A 12,059-nucleotide genomic window follows, 5' to 3' on the forward strand; every position below is an offset into this window, starting at 1 on the left:
GTCTTCATCACCGGTGGATCCATATCTCTGCATGCATGACGTCTACAGCGTTGCGCTTCAGTCACCTCTAAAGGGAGGGGGGGGCTTCTCTCTGCCGACACCGGTGGGATGTGAGACTGACTGAGCGACACAAAGTCCACTAGTGACACAATAAACAACCACATAAAGCAGAAAGCAGTGGTCGAATCCCGGCTAATAAACCAGCGTCGCGTTAGAATACCCAATGCGCGCAATAGCGCAGCGCCCCCCCATCCTCCCCCCTCACCTCTCAGACTCTCCCCCGATCTGCTCCGGCGGCGATGAGCTCCAATCCATCAAGGCTACTCCGTTAATCAGCGGCCGTCCATGCCGTCAAATCTCCGTCATCCTCTTCGGAGAACGCGCGAACACGAACATGTTCACGAGCGGTAGACCCGCCGTTTGCGCGCGGGGGGGGGGTGCGTGCGCGTGTTAGGATGTGAGGCTGACGAATGAACACAGAGCCCCCCCCCCCGCTGGACGAGCGGGTCGCAGATCAATTCACAAACAGACCAGCAGCATGGATCGATCATTGTATTATTTATCAGCAGACATTCTGACCGGCCACTCCTTGATTTATTGATCTGTTATCGAGGATCCCGTTCCACTTGCAGAAGCTGCTGCTGATTTGATCTATTAAAAATTTGTTGTAATCTTTTAAGCTTTAGCAAAGGTAATCTTGATAGAGGCCACAGATCAGCATCTTGTCTTGAGTATAGAGCTCGATCTTATCTGAGCTGCAGCCGTGAAGCTGAGGTGTAAATGATTGATCCAACAAATACCAATTATTTTATTTGAATATCAGGAGTTTCAAAGCACGACTTTTAAGGGACTCTGCTAATCCAGTTATTCCCAAAAGGCCCCTCCTCCTCTGCTGAACTAACTCACTTCAATGAAAAAGACACTGAGATTATTCCATTGAGAAAGACTTGGATGGGTTAACGGTTAGTGCAGTCAGCGTCCTTGTAGGTGGTTCAGGACCCGGTTCATCAGGAGGAGGATAAAGAGCCCGAGGCCCCAGCAGCTGTAAAAGTGAACATCATTTACATGGATTTTTTTTACTGGAATGGTTTTAGAAATCTCTAAAATATCTGGTTTGCATTTTAAATCTTTGAGATTTCTAGGCAGATATACGCAACACTTTAATTTCGTGTTCTCCCATTTGTGTGCCGGAATGACCTCAAATTAACTGCAGTGACATAAACGTCCACTAGAGGTCGTCGTAAGACCACTTTGTCCTCACAGTGAAGCTTCAAGGTTCCAAAAACTATCATTTATTTATTTGCATCCTCAAACAGTCACATGACATTATATTCAGTGAGGGGGGGGGGGGGGTCTCCGTCAAACATTAAGTCCTCTTCCCAAACACAACGCGAGGGCCGGTCCGGCTCCCTCGAGGTTCTGTAGAGATGATCCAAATGGCGGGAGGTGGAATAAAATCTCTGTCCACCACCTTGTTCTCCTCCGCCCGGGCCAGCGCCTCCAGCTCGGGGAGGTTTCTGGGCTCCAGTCTGCCATGAACTTATCCTTCGCCTCGCAGTAGTTCACCACCAGTTCTTCAGGCTGCTCCCCCAGCAGCCAGTCTTTAAAGCAGAGGAGTGAGAGGCGTGACATTCAATGACTGAAACAAGCTAAAGAACCTACAAGTCTGCCCACAAACCTGCAACGTCATGGACGAGATCTTTGATGAGGTGGCCAATGATGGCGTAAAGAACACCCAGCAAGACAAAGACGGCCATAATCAGGTAGATGGCGTAGGTCGGCAGGTGGACGGCATCCCGCGAGGGGGGCACGTAGCTCTCAAAGAACACCGTCCCGTCTTCTTCCTTGTGGTGAATCTTCAGGCGATCCACCGGCGGCTCCATTGCTGTCTGGGCGGCTTTGAATCTGGTGTCGACCAGGTAATCCACTCGATGCCTCAGCGTCTCAGATGAAGCCGGGGGTTCACAGATTAGTCCACGCAAAACCAATACATATTCTCCGACCTTAAAGGCGTACCTGTGCAGGATCCCCTGCAGGAACAACCGAAAGGCTCAGCAGCCAGAAGGTGAAATAAATACTAGCAGGCAAAATCCTACCAATCACTGCGTCAGCACCCCTCCAGGATAAACACGACGCCTGTTGTAAATTTGTTTCTCGACACATTTCCATATCTGTCTGCTTGTGGAGCGACGCAGATGGAAATCAGATTAGCTGCAGCAGTTTGAGGCGTTCAAGGTCAGAGGAACAATGCTGCCAGCAGTTACTTAATGAGGTATTAAGATGATGCGTATGGAAAACCATGTGCTGTCTGTCTATCCATCTATCCATCTATCTCCTTCCATCATGACTGAACAGTATGTAATTGACCTTGACCTTCACTCGGGGATTAGAGGCAGGTAGCTCAGATTAACGGACACAGAAACGACAGAGCGACACTCTGGTATGAGTCAGCTGTTTACTGGAGATGAGATCAGTCCGACAGGCAAACAGGAAAACGGATTTTCTTTTCACACAGTGACATCACAGGAAAGCGACTGGCCAGTGAGGAAAACGCACGAAGGTCACGGCGCAATGGAGCGAAGTATTCCCAGAGAACATCTTCTTTCATTTGTGGTTTCAAGTTGTAAAATGTTCAATTTAAATGTAAAGTTGCGATTTTTTATTTTTTTTTAACAGTTTACACTCCATCAACATCTTCATGTCGTGCAGAATAGACATTTCTTAACATTAATAATTGTTCAGGGCAGCGAACAATTTCTAATTTATCTCGAACAACTATCAAATTTCAGAAGCGATTACGGCATTTGTTGTGAGCAAAATAAGCACAAACTAAAATAACCCACATACGACACATCTAGAGCGACGCCGACGCCGGGAGGAGTGCGACATTTCAAAGGGAAGTGACGTCAGGGCTGCTGAGGGGAGGCGAAGGTAACACTATGAGTAGACATCCTCTTTGTTCCGGGGTGGCATGAAGTGAAGGCGCTTCTCAGAGGAGCAGGAAACGGAGGATGGACGGAGGGATGGAGGAGACCAGGCAGCAGCCCGTCCTTCTCCGTCTCCGTGTTCAGCTCGTCGTTCTCCATCGGGCTACTGGAAACGCTCAGTCGCCGCTCTTCCTCTTCTGTTTCTGCTCCTCCTTCTTCTGCACCAACATGAACTTGCTTGGGGCCGAGAATCCAGTCTGTGAGGAGGTGGGGGGGGGGGGGGGGAATGAAATGAAATGAAACACCTTACGGTCTCCGGCAGGTTGCTAACTAGGAGGCTATAGCAACAGCAATTGTGGAAACACTTGATGATGACTGAATTTGGAAAAACTTTTCGCCAGCTCATATTGAAGGTGTGCATTTTGGAGCGATGATCAGAACCCCCCCCCCCCTGATTTGAATGTGCCCGGTTTGCTAAAAGGGAAGTGGAGTTTCCCATCAGAGGGCGACAAATTGTAAAAATATTTTTTGCGTCTAAAAGGTCTGGCCTCCTTGAATACGTTTTGGGTAAATCCTTGAGAACTTCGATCGTCCAAAAGGCGGAGGGGAAAAAAAGGAAAGGACAAACCACTGATGGCGGTTTGGAGTGAAATGATTCAATCACACCACAAGACAGCGGGAGAGAAGGTCTCTAGCTGTTACCTGCCAGGTCATGCATCAGGGCTTTAATGAGATGTCCCACTATGGCATAAGTGGCCACTAAAACCAGCGCCACCCCGATCAGGACGTAGACTACGCTGCGCGGGAGAGCGATCGCATCTCTTGCTGGGGGGATGTAGTCCAGAAAGTACGCCTCCTCCTTCCTCCTGGACAGCTGGAGGAGCCGTCGGTGCTCAAACCCCAGCTGTGTGAGGTTCAGGAGCAGGGCTCGCCCCGAGGCGTTCAGGGACGCCACTGGCAGTCGGTTCATGGTTCTGACAAATGGAGGCTGCCTTTTAACGGGATAGTGTGTTGAAAGAATGCAGAAGAAGCTCCAGGGGCTCAGATTGATCCCAGCTCCTTCGTCGTCGCCGTGGAAACTTGGGGAAACGGGACGAGACGAGGAGGGAGAGTGTTTGGGTGTAAAAAAAAAAAAAGAGTTGCAGTTTTTATATATAAAAGATGAGATGTGGGGGCTGATGCAAATGTCAAGGTGGTTCAAAAACGGGACCATGAGCTGTGTCAGGAAGCAGCGCTTTAAAAATGTAGCCCACCGGACAACAGAGATGTGGAACCACAAGCGCACCAATTCCTTTAATCTTTTGTCTAGACCTAAATCCCAGCATTCCTCCTTCTAACTTTCTTTTTTTTTTTCACAGGAGCGAGGAGTGCGATGAATTTAGGACAGACAGAGTTAATAGGATTGAGTTCGTCACGGGACAATATCGGCTTTCCATCTGCAGGGATTAGAGACGTGATCCAACAGAGGTGGACAGTAACACACGAAAGAGGCTTAAGGTCCTCCACGACTTCATTGCTTTATGGATATGCCACACTTTAAATTCATCTTAAGCACAGCAGGTCCGCTTCTTCTGCTCTATAAATGTCCTGTCACGTATTTCACTGATATTGCGCCTCATTTCCACGGCTCATTTCCTTCACAACACAGCAGGCGGTGATATTTCAAAAAATGTTATCGGAGATTTGTGGCCAATCGGCATCTCTGTGGGAGGGAAAACTGCATCGCGGAAAAGTAAAATCAACACCCCGAGTCCGTTTCTAACATAAAGGATGAGAGGATGAACACAGTTTGGATGAAAGGAGGGAGGCCACAGATGAGGAAGGTGACTCCTTACCTTGTAAGGGGGAATTTGAAATGACTTCTCAGCTCTTCTCTCTGGCTTGTGGAGGAAAGAAATGGCAGAATGTTATATCACGCAAACGACGACGACTCTGGACAGACGTCGGGCAGTGAAAAGCTTTTCCTCACAGGTCGTCCCGGTGGGTCGCAGGTCGCTCGTCGCTTCACTGAGGCGTGGATTCGTTCTGTTTCGACTTGGTAACTTTCATAAACTGAGAAATGAGAAATTGCCATTCAATGATGGTGATGGCGACATTGGCGAAGAGGATGAACCAAGAGACCGGGTGGAGGCCCCAGTAGAAGTCCTCCGTCATGGTGCTCTGGAAGCCGAACAGGAGAGCTGGACGCAAAAGGAACGAAGGTGGATGAAGACGAGCGCGTGGCGTCCCTGGATGTCCCTGGATGCGTCTCGGGAGAGTCCCGGCTTGTCTGCTGTCTGTCCTTTAATAATCCCTGACAGGGATTTGATTGACACCTCTCGTCAGCGACGCCTTTCAACGTGAGTCATCACAAAGCCGAATGGAGCACGGCGCTAGCCTGGCGTCACCTGAAGCTCCCGAGCAGACGCGGAGGGGGGGGGGGGCGGCTCAGGACGATAATCACAGAGGGAATCAATATATGCTCAGTGGCTACTTTAGTAGGGACGCATGGATTCAACACTTTCTCTTCAATAAAATGAATAATTTTTTAGAGGTGTGTTTTAAAAATGTTCTGCTCCTCCTAAACCAAACCTTAAATGTGCATTAAACACACCTCTAACATGCATTCCAGTAAAACACTTTCTGATGATGCCAGTAAAACAGGATAAAGATCATTAAGATAGATGCATCGACAGTAAAGGTGTAGCTCACCTACAAACGGCAGCCAATGAATGAGCAGCGTGCCCCCCCCCCCCCCCCCTCATTCACCTGCAGGATGGATTCGGTTTGATTCAACAGGCGATAAGCGAGTGAGTCCAGGAAATCTAGAAGTCGCCACAGAAAGCTCTGACGGCTGTTCTACTCGTGCAGACTGGCGTCCCGGTCATCGGCTCAGCCCCACGCGGACGGCGACGCCCTCAGGCTGGGGTGACCAACTTTTTGGGTTTGTCTTCTGGCTCCATCACCCACTTGAAGTAGGCGTCGCCCAGGAGAAAGGCCCAGTAGACGACGGTGAGGGAGGTGTTGACGGTCATGATGCCGATGATCAGCGGATGCCACATGGAGGCGGACTCGGTGTCACCTCCGAAGGCTTTGTGTGTCTGTTGTGTGGGCAAAGGAGAGTCTTTGTGTTGGACTGGATTGTCTCGCTCTGTCCTCCTCTAGCCTCTGCACCGCCCCCCCCCCCCCCCCCCCCTCTCTTTTCTCGCTTTCCACTGGTCACCAAGTTTCTGTGGCAACAGCAGCATTAATCCTCTTCAGCCGCTTTGCTGCAGAAGATAAAGGTGCATTAGATGTAGGCCTCCTCCACCAATGTAATGCATCCATGAGGGGGGGGGGGGGGGGGTCTGCAGAGGGTCATATTCGTACTTGATAGTGTGCAGAATCAAGTATAGTTTGAGACTTTTGCCAAGAAACTTTCCAGGAAGTGAAACAATGATGACCCAGACTGGAAAAAAGAATATCTTTGCTCCGACTTTGTTCCCTCTCAGATATAATCCGGAAACTAATCATCAGAGACATGAGAGGGAGGAGTTCTTAATCTCAAACCGAACGGAACAGATGGCTCCTGGACCGACCATCTGGGGCCACAGGAGCCAAAAAAGCAACGAGCAGTGATCAAGTTATAATTTAACTTTTCTTTACAGAATCATCTCATATACACTAAAACTATATAATATATATATGCGTTTAAAAAAAGGCTTTGTTTCTTCTAAAAGTTGCTTCCTGGGACATCGGAACCCTGCAACATGTGAAGAAGCTGAAGCTTGGGCATCGCCGGATGTTCAGAACGAAAGAAATGACCCCAAGCAGAACTCAAAGTCCACCGAGGCTTGTTTTCAGAAGAGCTCCCGGATTCAAATCGCCTGACTTGAATCCCACAGAAAACCTCTGGTGGGAAATGAAGGAGGTGGATGCAGCATGTAAAGCAGGAATATTCCACATTTAAACCTGATACATGGTGGGACTCGAACACGTTTTTGCGTCCACCAGGTGGCGATCTGTACAAACAGTAGCGGTGGATGACCCCCCAGGTAGGACGGACTCACCCAGCTGAGAGCTCAGCTGCTTAATTACGCCCACTAACCTCGATTTGGACAGTTTTCTTCAAGACAAATGCGCATTTCGTGCGTCACGCGCGGGTCCGTTATCTGGACCTGTCATCGGTCTCCCTTTAAGACCGTCGCTTCTCTTGGGATGAACTTTGAGACCTTCTCAGATAGCAGACATATTAGCCGTTCGGTAAGGCAACAGGTGACGCTCCTTTCGGACATCACCTGTCTTCTCTGCGCGGAGGACGCGTCTGGCACGCGCCGCGTCGCCATCGGGCTTTTTGATGTCTGGACGTTGAATCTCTTTTTTTTACTATTCAGAAGAAGACTAAAAGTAAAACATGAAGCCTCCGGCTGAAGTCTCCGTGCTCCTCCTGTCCCTCCTGGCTCCGTGCGTTTTGTTCGCGCTGAACAACGCCCCTGCGCTCCAGGAGTAAGTGTCCGTTCGCTCTCTGAGCGCGTTCCTCCCGATGGGAGCCGAGCTTCAACAGAAGCGGTGTTTATCCTGAAATAACCTGATTTAGCTTCTGTTGACTTAATCCAGCCACAGAAAACACGATTCTCTTCAACTCTGAACGATCCAGCGGGTTGTGTGGAAATATGACACCTTAAAAGGCATTAAAGTGAATTAATAGATTCGTCAAAAGCTTTAAAAGTAATATTTATATCTTCTAAATTAATCTCCTTAGAGTTAGTTAATTTTTTGTATGTCATGAGACCAGGGAGCTTTTTTTTTTCCCACGCAAAAAACAAAAAAGTGTCTAAAGTCTGTCCATGCAAACAAAATGACTTTTGCCTTAAATAGTTCATTTTTAGTTTGAACTCTGGGAAAGATACTCTCTTCCAAATGTGATCCAGACGTGAGCCCGGAGCTTCTTCTTAATCACAACTAAAAATATTTATATATATTTTTAACCAAACAAAACCTTAAAAATCTGTGAATGAGTCAAACTTAAAGTTTTGACTTTACCAAAAAGCAAACAGCTGGCACGAAATAGTTTCTACAGTTGTTTATGACCCAAATCTTTCACTTCTCACCATTTCTTTCCCTAACAAGATGATAAATGTGTTAAAATTATTGCTGTCACATTTATTTTCATTATTGAGTAATTGTCCAATAATTTTCTTGATGAATTCAGATGTTTGTTTTTCGAATGTCAGAAAACGGCAGACCTATCCGTCATAATGTCCTAAAACACACTCGGTTTAATATCAGAAGTGAAAGTGAAGCAGGGAAGCGTCTGGAATGGCGATCAGAATTCCTGCTCCATCGTATACAGCCTGTCTGACCATTTGTCACCGTTCCTGTCCAGACCTCTGCCTATCCTGGGAGTGGGAATAGTTATCCTGGGATCAGTTCTTCTCCTCCTCCACCTGCTCGTGCACAATAAGCCCAGCGTGGACCCTTTGTTCTACGGTACGACCAGACAAAGCGTGATCCGACGGCGTGGTCCGGCGGCGTGATCCGACGGCGGTTTGCTCTTATTCATGGGACCTTTCTGTCTGTGCAGTATTTGGGGAGTTCTCCTTCACCTGCTTGGTGGGGCTGACGAATGCTCTAGAGCAGGATGGCTTCATCCGTGGCTTCATGCGCTTCTACCTAAAGATGGTAAGAGACCCCCCCCCCCCACACACACACACACACGACTGGTTTGGTAATCCAAATCTCAGATTGATCACGTGTTTCTGGCGTCTCCTCCTCAGGGTGAGCCTCATCTGAGTAGCGCCCACGCTGTGATGATGTCTTACTGGGAGGGCGCCGTTCACTTCACCCTCTTCCTCATCGCCATCCGCCGCATGTTTAAAGGGTAAGATGTGGCGCCGCAGCCCGTCGGCGTTGTCCTCATCCAATCAGGCTACAGGGTGAGACCTGTTGTGTTTTCTCTCGCTCTCTCCACAGGACGTCCTATCGCAGCCTGGGGTTGCTGTGGGCGGGCTCCTCCATCGCCCATCAGATCGTTCTCATCCCGGGGGTGGTCATCGGTGGGGGCTGCTTACCTGAACAGGGTGATGTGTGTGTGTGTGTGTGTGGCTGTTTCTGTTGATGGTGTCCTTTATTTAGGGAAGTACGGGTCGAACCTTTGGCCGGCCTTCGTGAGGAACGTCCCCTTCTTCGTGGCGCCGTTTTGGGTGGCGTCTGTGCTGTTCAACAGACCCAGACAGGTGGCGATCATCAAAGCAGACAAGGTCCGTTCCAGCGATCTTTGACCTCATTCTCCGTAGAGTTTTAGCAACAGCTAACGGAGGTGGTTTCTCTGTCGTAGATTTCAGCGGAGCACGATAAAAGTCTGATCTCTCGACCCGTTGACCTGCTGTTCTCGCTTCTCTTAGTCGGAGCAGCCGCCTTCTCCGTTTTCAGAGCCTTTGTGAGTCAAACAAACATGGAAGCTTTCCCCATCTGATCTCTGATGTGAGATCAGACGCCTCGTCTTCCAGTTTAACCGCCGCTGCTCTGCTCCAGGTGGTGCTGGACTGTTCCCTTGACTTCTGTTTCTCCTACATCTACCAATATGAGCCCTACCTCAAAGACCCGGTTGGCTTCTCCAGGGTTATGGTCAGTGCAGAGGGGAAATCTAAACGGGTCCGCCCTTGATTAAGTCGAGTATTCCCGACTGTGATGCCGCTGGATGCTTTTGTGCGTCGTTTCTGCAGATGCTGGTGCATTCGTTCTACGCCGTGCCCCTGCTAGCCGCCCTCATCTACGGTCTGCAAACACCTGGATGCAGCTGGATGCTGGACTTGACCACCGTCTTTGCTGGAGCCATGGCTCAGGTGACCGTGATTTTTAATGTCCTTTAATTAAAAATGCGCCGTAAAGTGATCTTTCCCTGCTATCTTTCCAGAGCCAGTGGTGCCACATCGGAGCCTCTCTGCACTCTCGCACTCCCTTCACGTACCGAGTCCCGTCAGACAAGTGGTGGCCCGTTATCGGCCTCAATGTGCTGCTGGCTGTTGTACCGACTCTGCTGGCGCTGCGCTGCCACACCCTCCCTGCTTATTTCATGAAATCTGTTTCTAAAGGACGGCTCAACGGTGAGAAGAAGAAAAATTAGGCCGGACCCTCACAGATCACCTCCCGATGCGACAGGACTCGTGACTTTCGATGTGGCGCAAACTGCGTTAGACAAACACCTTTTTTTGGGGGGGGCAGCCTGCAGGAAATGTTAAAATTGCTGTTCTGAGCCAACTGTTGAAAATCAGCCACATAGTGCAGCGGCAGCACTCCCTGCATGGACTATTGGACCCTGATAAGGCTGCTGATCGACGTGACTGGAATCAGCCTGCGCAGCTTTAAGGTGACTTGTACAGAAACCCAGTTATTCCCCCTGCAAATCAGGAGGGTGGCAGCCATTTTTATTCACCTTTTCGCAGATCCACTCCTCTGCTGGTTGTTTGATTGAAACTGCTTGATTGAAGCGTTTCTGATAAAGATTGTAGGTGTTACTCGGAGAACGTGATGCTGGCACCTTGCATTGTGAAATACGCCACTGGAGCCGCAACTAAAGCTGAAACGAATAAAAAACATATGAAGGCAGCGTGTTCCAATCGTGCTTCATTTTGGGTCCAGTCACGGACTCGGATTCTGTTCTAAAACGGACCCTCAAACTGGTGTCGCTGCTGTTCCATAAATTTACCAAGATTTCACCTGGACATGGGGTCCAGGAGATTTCTGCTGAGCTGTCGAATGGTATTTAGTTATTCTACGTTTGCATCAGTCTGATCTTCAGTTACTTTCATGAGGTCACGTCTGAGCGGTTTGTCAGACGGGACTTGGTGATGTCATCGTGTCCTTTATTGCGTTGAAACATTGGTCCGGTTCACGTTGGTGTTCCGAGTGATAAGATGTGAACTCTGGATTTACAGTAGACACACACGCTAACATGGCAGCTGGCCACGGCTCGATCGACTTTTGTGTTGGCTGCCACTGGAAAGTCATTGTCGGAGCGGTCGTATTTTATAGTTGACTATTATGCATAGTTTTTTTTATAGAGATAGAGAACAAGTTTTAAATCCAATTTTCTGAAAAAAAAATGCACATTTAAAAACTAGATTATCCGGGGTTTGGATTTATGCCGTAGTATTTCTAAATTCATGCTTAGATAGTTCAACTTTTCAGTTTAGCTATAAAAAAAAACAAATCAAAGGTCCGTGTTCATTTTTATGGCGAGGCTTTGGTGTTCTTTTGAACTGATTGGGGCTCTGTGCTATCATTTGCTCATTTCAGGCACACACTTTGTGCCTTGGAATGTAAAAGTTATTATCTGGGGTTGCTTCAGTTGGTCAAATTGCAGTTTGGAAATGTTGCGTGCCTAAAAAATTTAGTCAGCTGACCTGAATAAACTGAATTCCTGGACTTTTTTTCTTCCCTGAGTGCACAGACTATAGTCCAAGATGACAGCGTCAGCATTCGTCGAGCTCAAATTGTGACAGGGTGGTTGAGGGAGCGTGAAACTTCATTTTCACACATGAACTGGCCGCCACAGAGTCCAGGCCCGAACCCCACTGAGAGTCTGTGGAGCATGCTGGAGAAGACTTGACGCGACTCTCCCATCAGCAATACGAGACCTTGACGAAAAATAAATACGACTCCGGACGGAAATAAATGTAACGATGCTTGAGCTTATCCAACCGGTGCCACAGCAAATGCATGCCATGATCGAACCTGATAGAGGTCCAGGTTGTGTATGTTTATCAGTCTGGAGCAGTAAACAATAGTGGATGATGCAGCTAACTAGAACAGCACTCGGAGAGCGCAGACCTCCGCCAAGCGGCTCATTTCCCTGCTAATTGGATTTACACCGTCCACATGGTGATCTGGAACATCAGCAAAAGGTTCTTAATGGTTCTTGGTATCTTTAGACACCAACCATAAAAAGTAAAAGTGAATCAGAGTTCTGAATCTGTAAATGGAGTTTTAATGTTAATTAATATTTCTTCCTGACCTCTTTCTGGATCAGATCCAGAAGACGTTTTTCATGATAGTGCATATCGGACCCCTTTATGACTGTGATTTTTGGTGAGTGAATTGAATGCATATTTTACAAGATATGATTTTGAAAATGCCCCCATTATAAGTAAATGGGAAAATCCAGATATTTTG

The 12,059-nt window shown here is 48.2% G+C and overlaps 1 protein-coding gene across 1 annotated transcript; it reads left to right on the forward strand.

The window, feature by feature from the left end:
* Positions 1-7,299: 7,299 nt before the first annotated feature.
* tm6sf2a (transmembrane 6 superfamily member 2a) lies at positions 7,300-10,011 on the forward strand. The gene is made up of 10 exons (XM_068749182.1): positions 7,300-7,391; positions 8,272-8,375; positions 8,470-8,567; positions 8,663-8,766; positions 8,859-8,941; positions 9,021-9,145; positions 9,223-9,324; positions 9,420-9,512; positions 9,611-9,730; positions 9,802-10,011. Exons 1-10 carry the CDS (start codon positions 7,300-7,302, stop codon positions 10,009-10,011), a joined length of 1,131 nt encoding a protein of 376 aa, XP_068605283.1.
* The last annotated feature ends 2,048 nt before the right edge of the window (positions 10,012-12,059 follow it).

The sequence above is a fragment of the Brachionichthys hirsutus genome, chromosome 15 (genome assembly GCF_040956055.1).
Source record: "Brachionichthys hirsutus isolate HB-005 chromosome 15, CSIRO-AGI_Bhir_v1, whole genome shotgun sequence".
Classification (NCBI taxonomy): Eukaryota; Metazoa; Chordata; class Actinopteri; order Lophiiformes; family Brachionichthyidae; genus Brachionichthys; species Brachionichthys hirsutus.

Bases quoted from the DNA above. Each gene is read 5' to 3' on its own strand.
- tm6sf2a (XM_068749182.1), top strand. From the start codon at position 7,300: ATGAAGCCTCCGGCTGAAGTCTCCGTGCTCCTCCTGTCCCTCCTGGCT. The intron at 7,392-8,271 runs GTAAGTGTCCGT...GTTCCTGTCCAG, and splicing joins AACGCCCCTGCGCTCCAGGA to ACCTCTGCCTATCCTGGGAG. The intron at 9,325-9,419 runs GTGAGTCAAACA...GCTCTGCTCCAG, and splicing joins TCTCCGTTTTCAGAGCCTTT to GTGGTGCTGGACTGTTCCCT.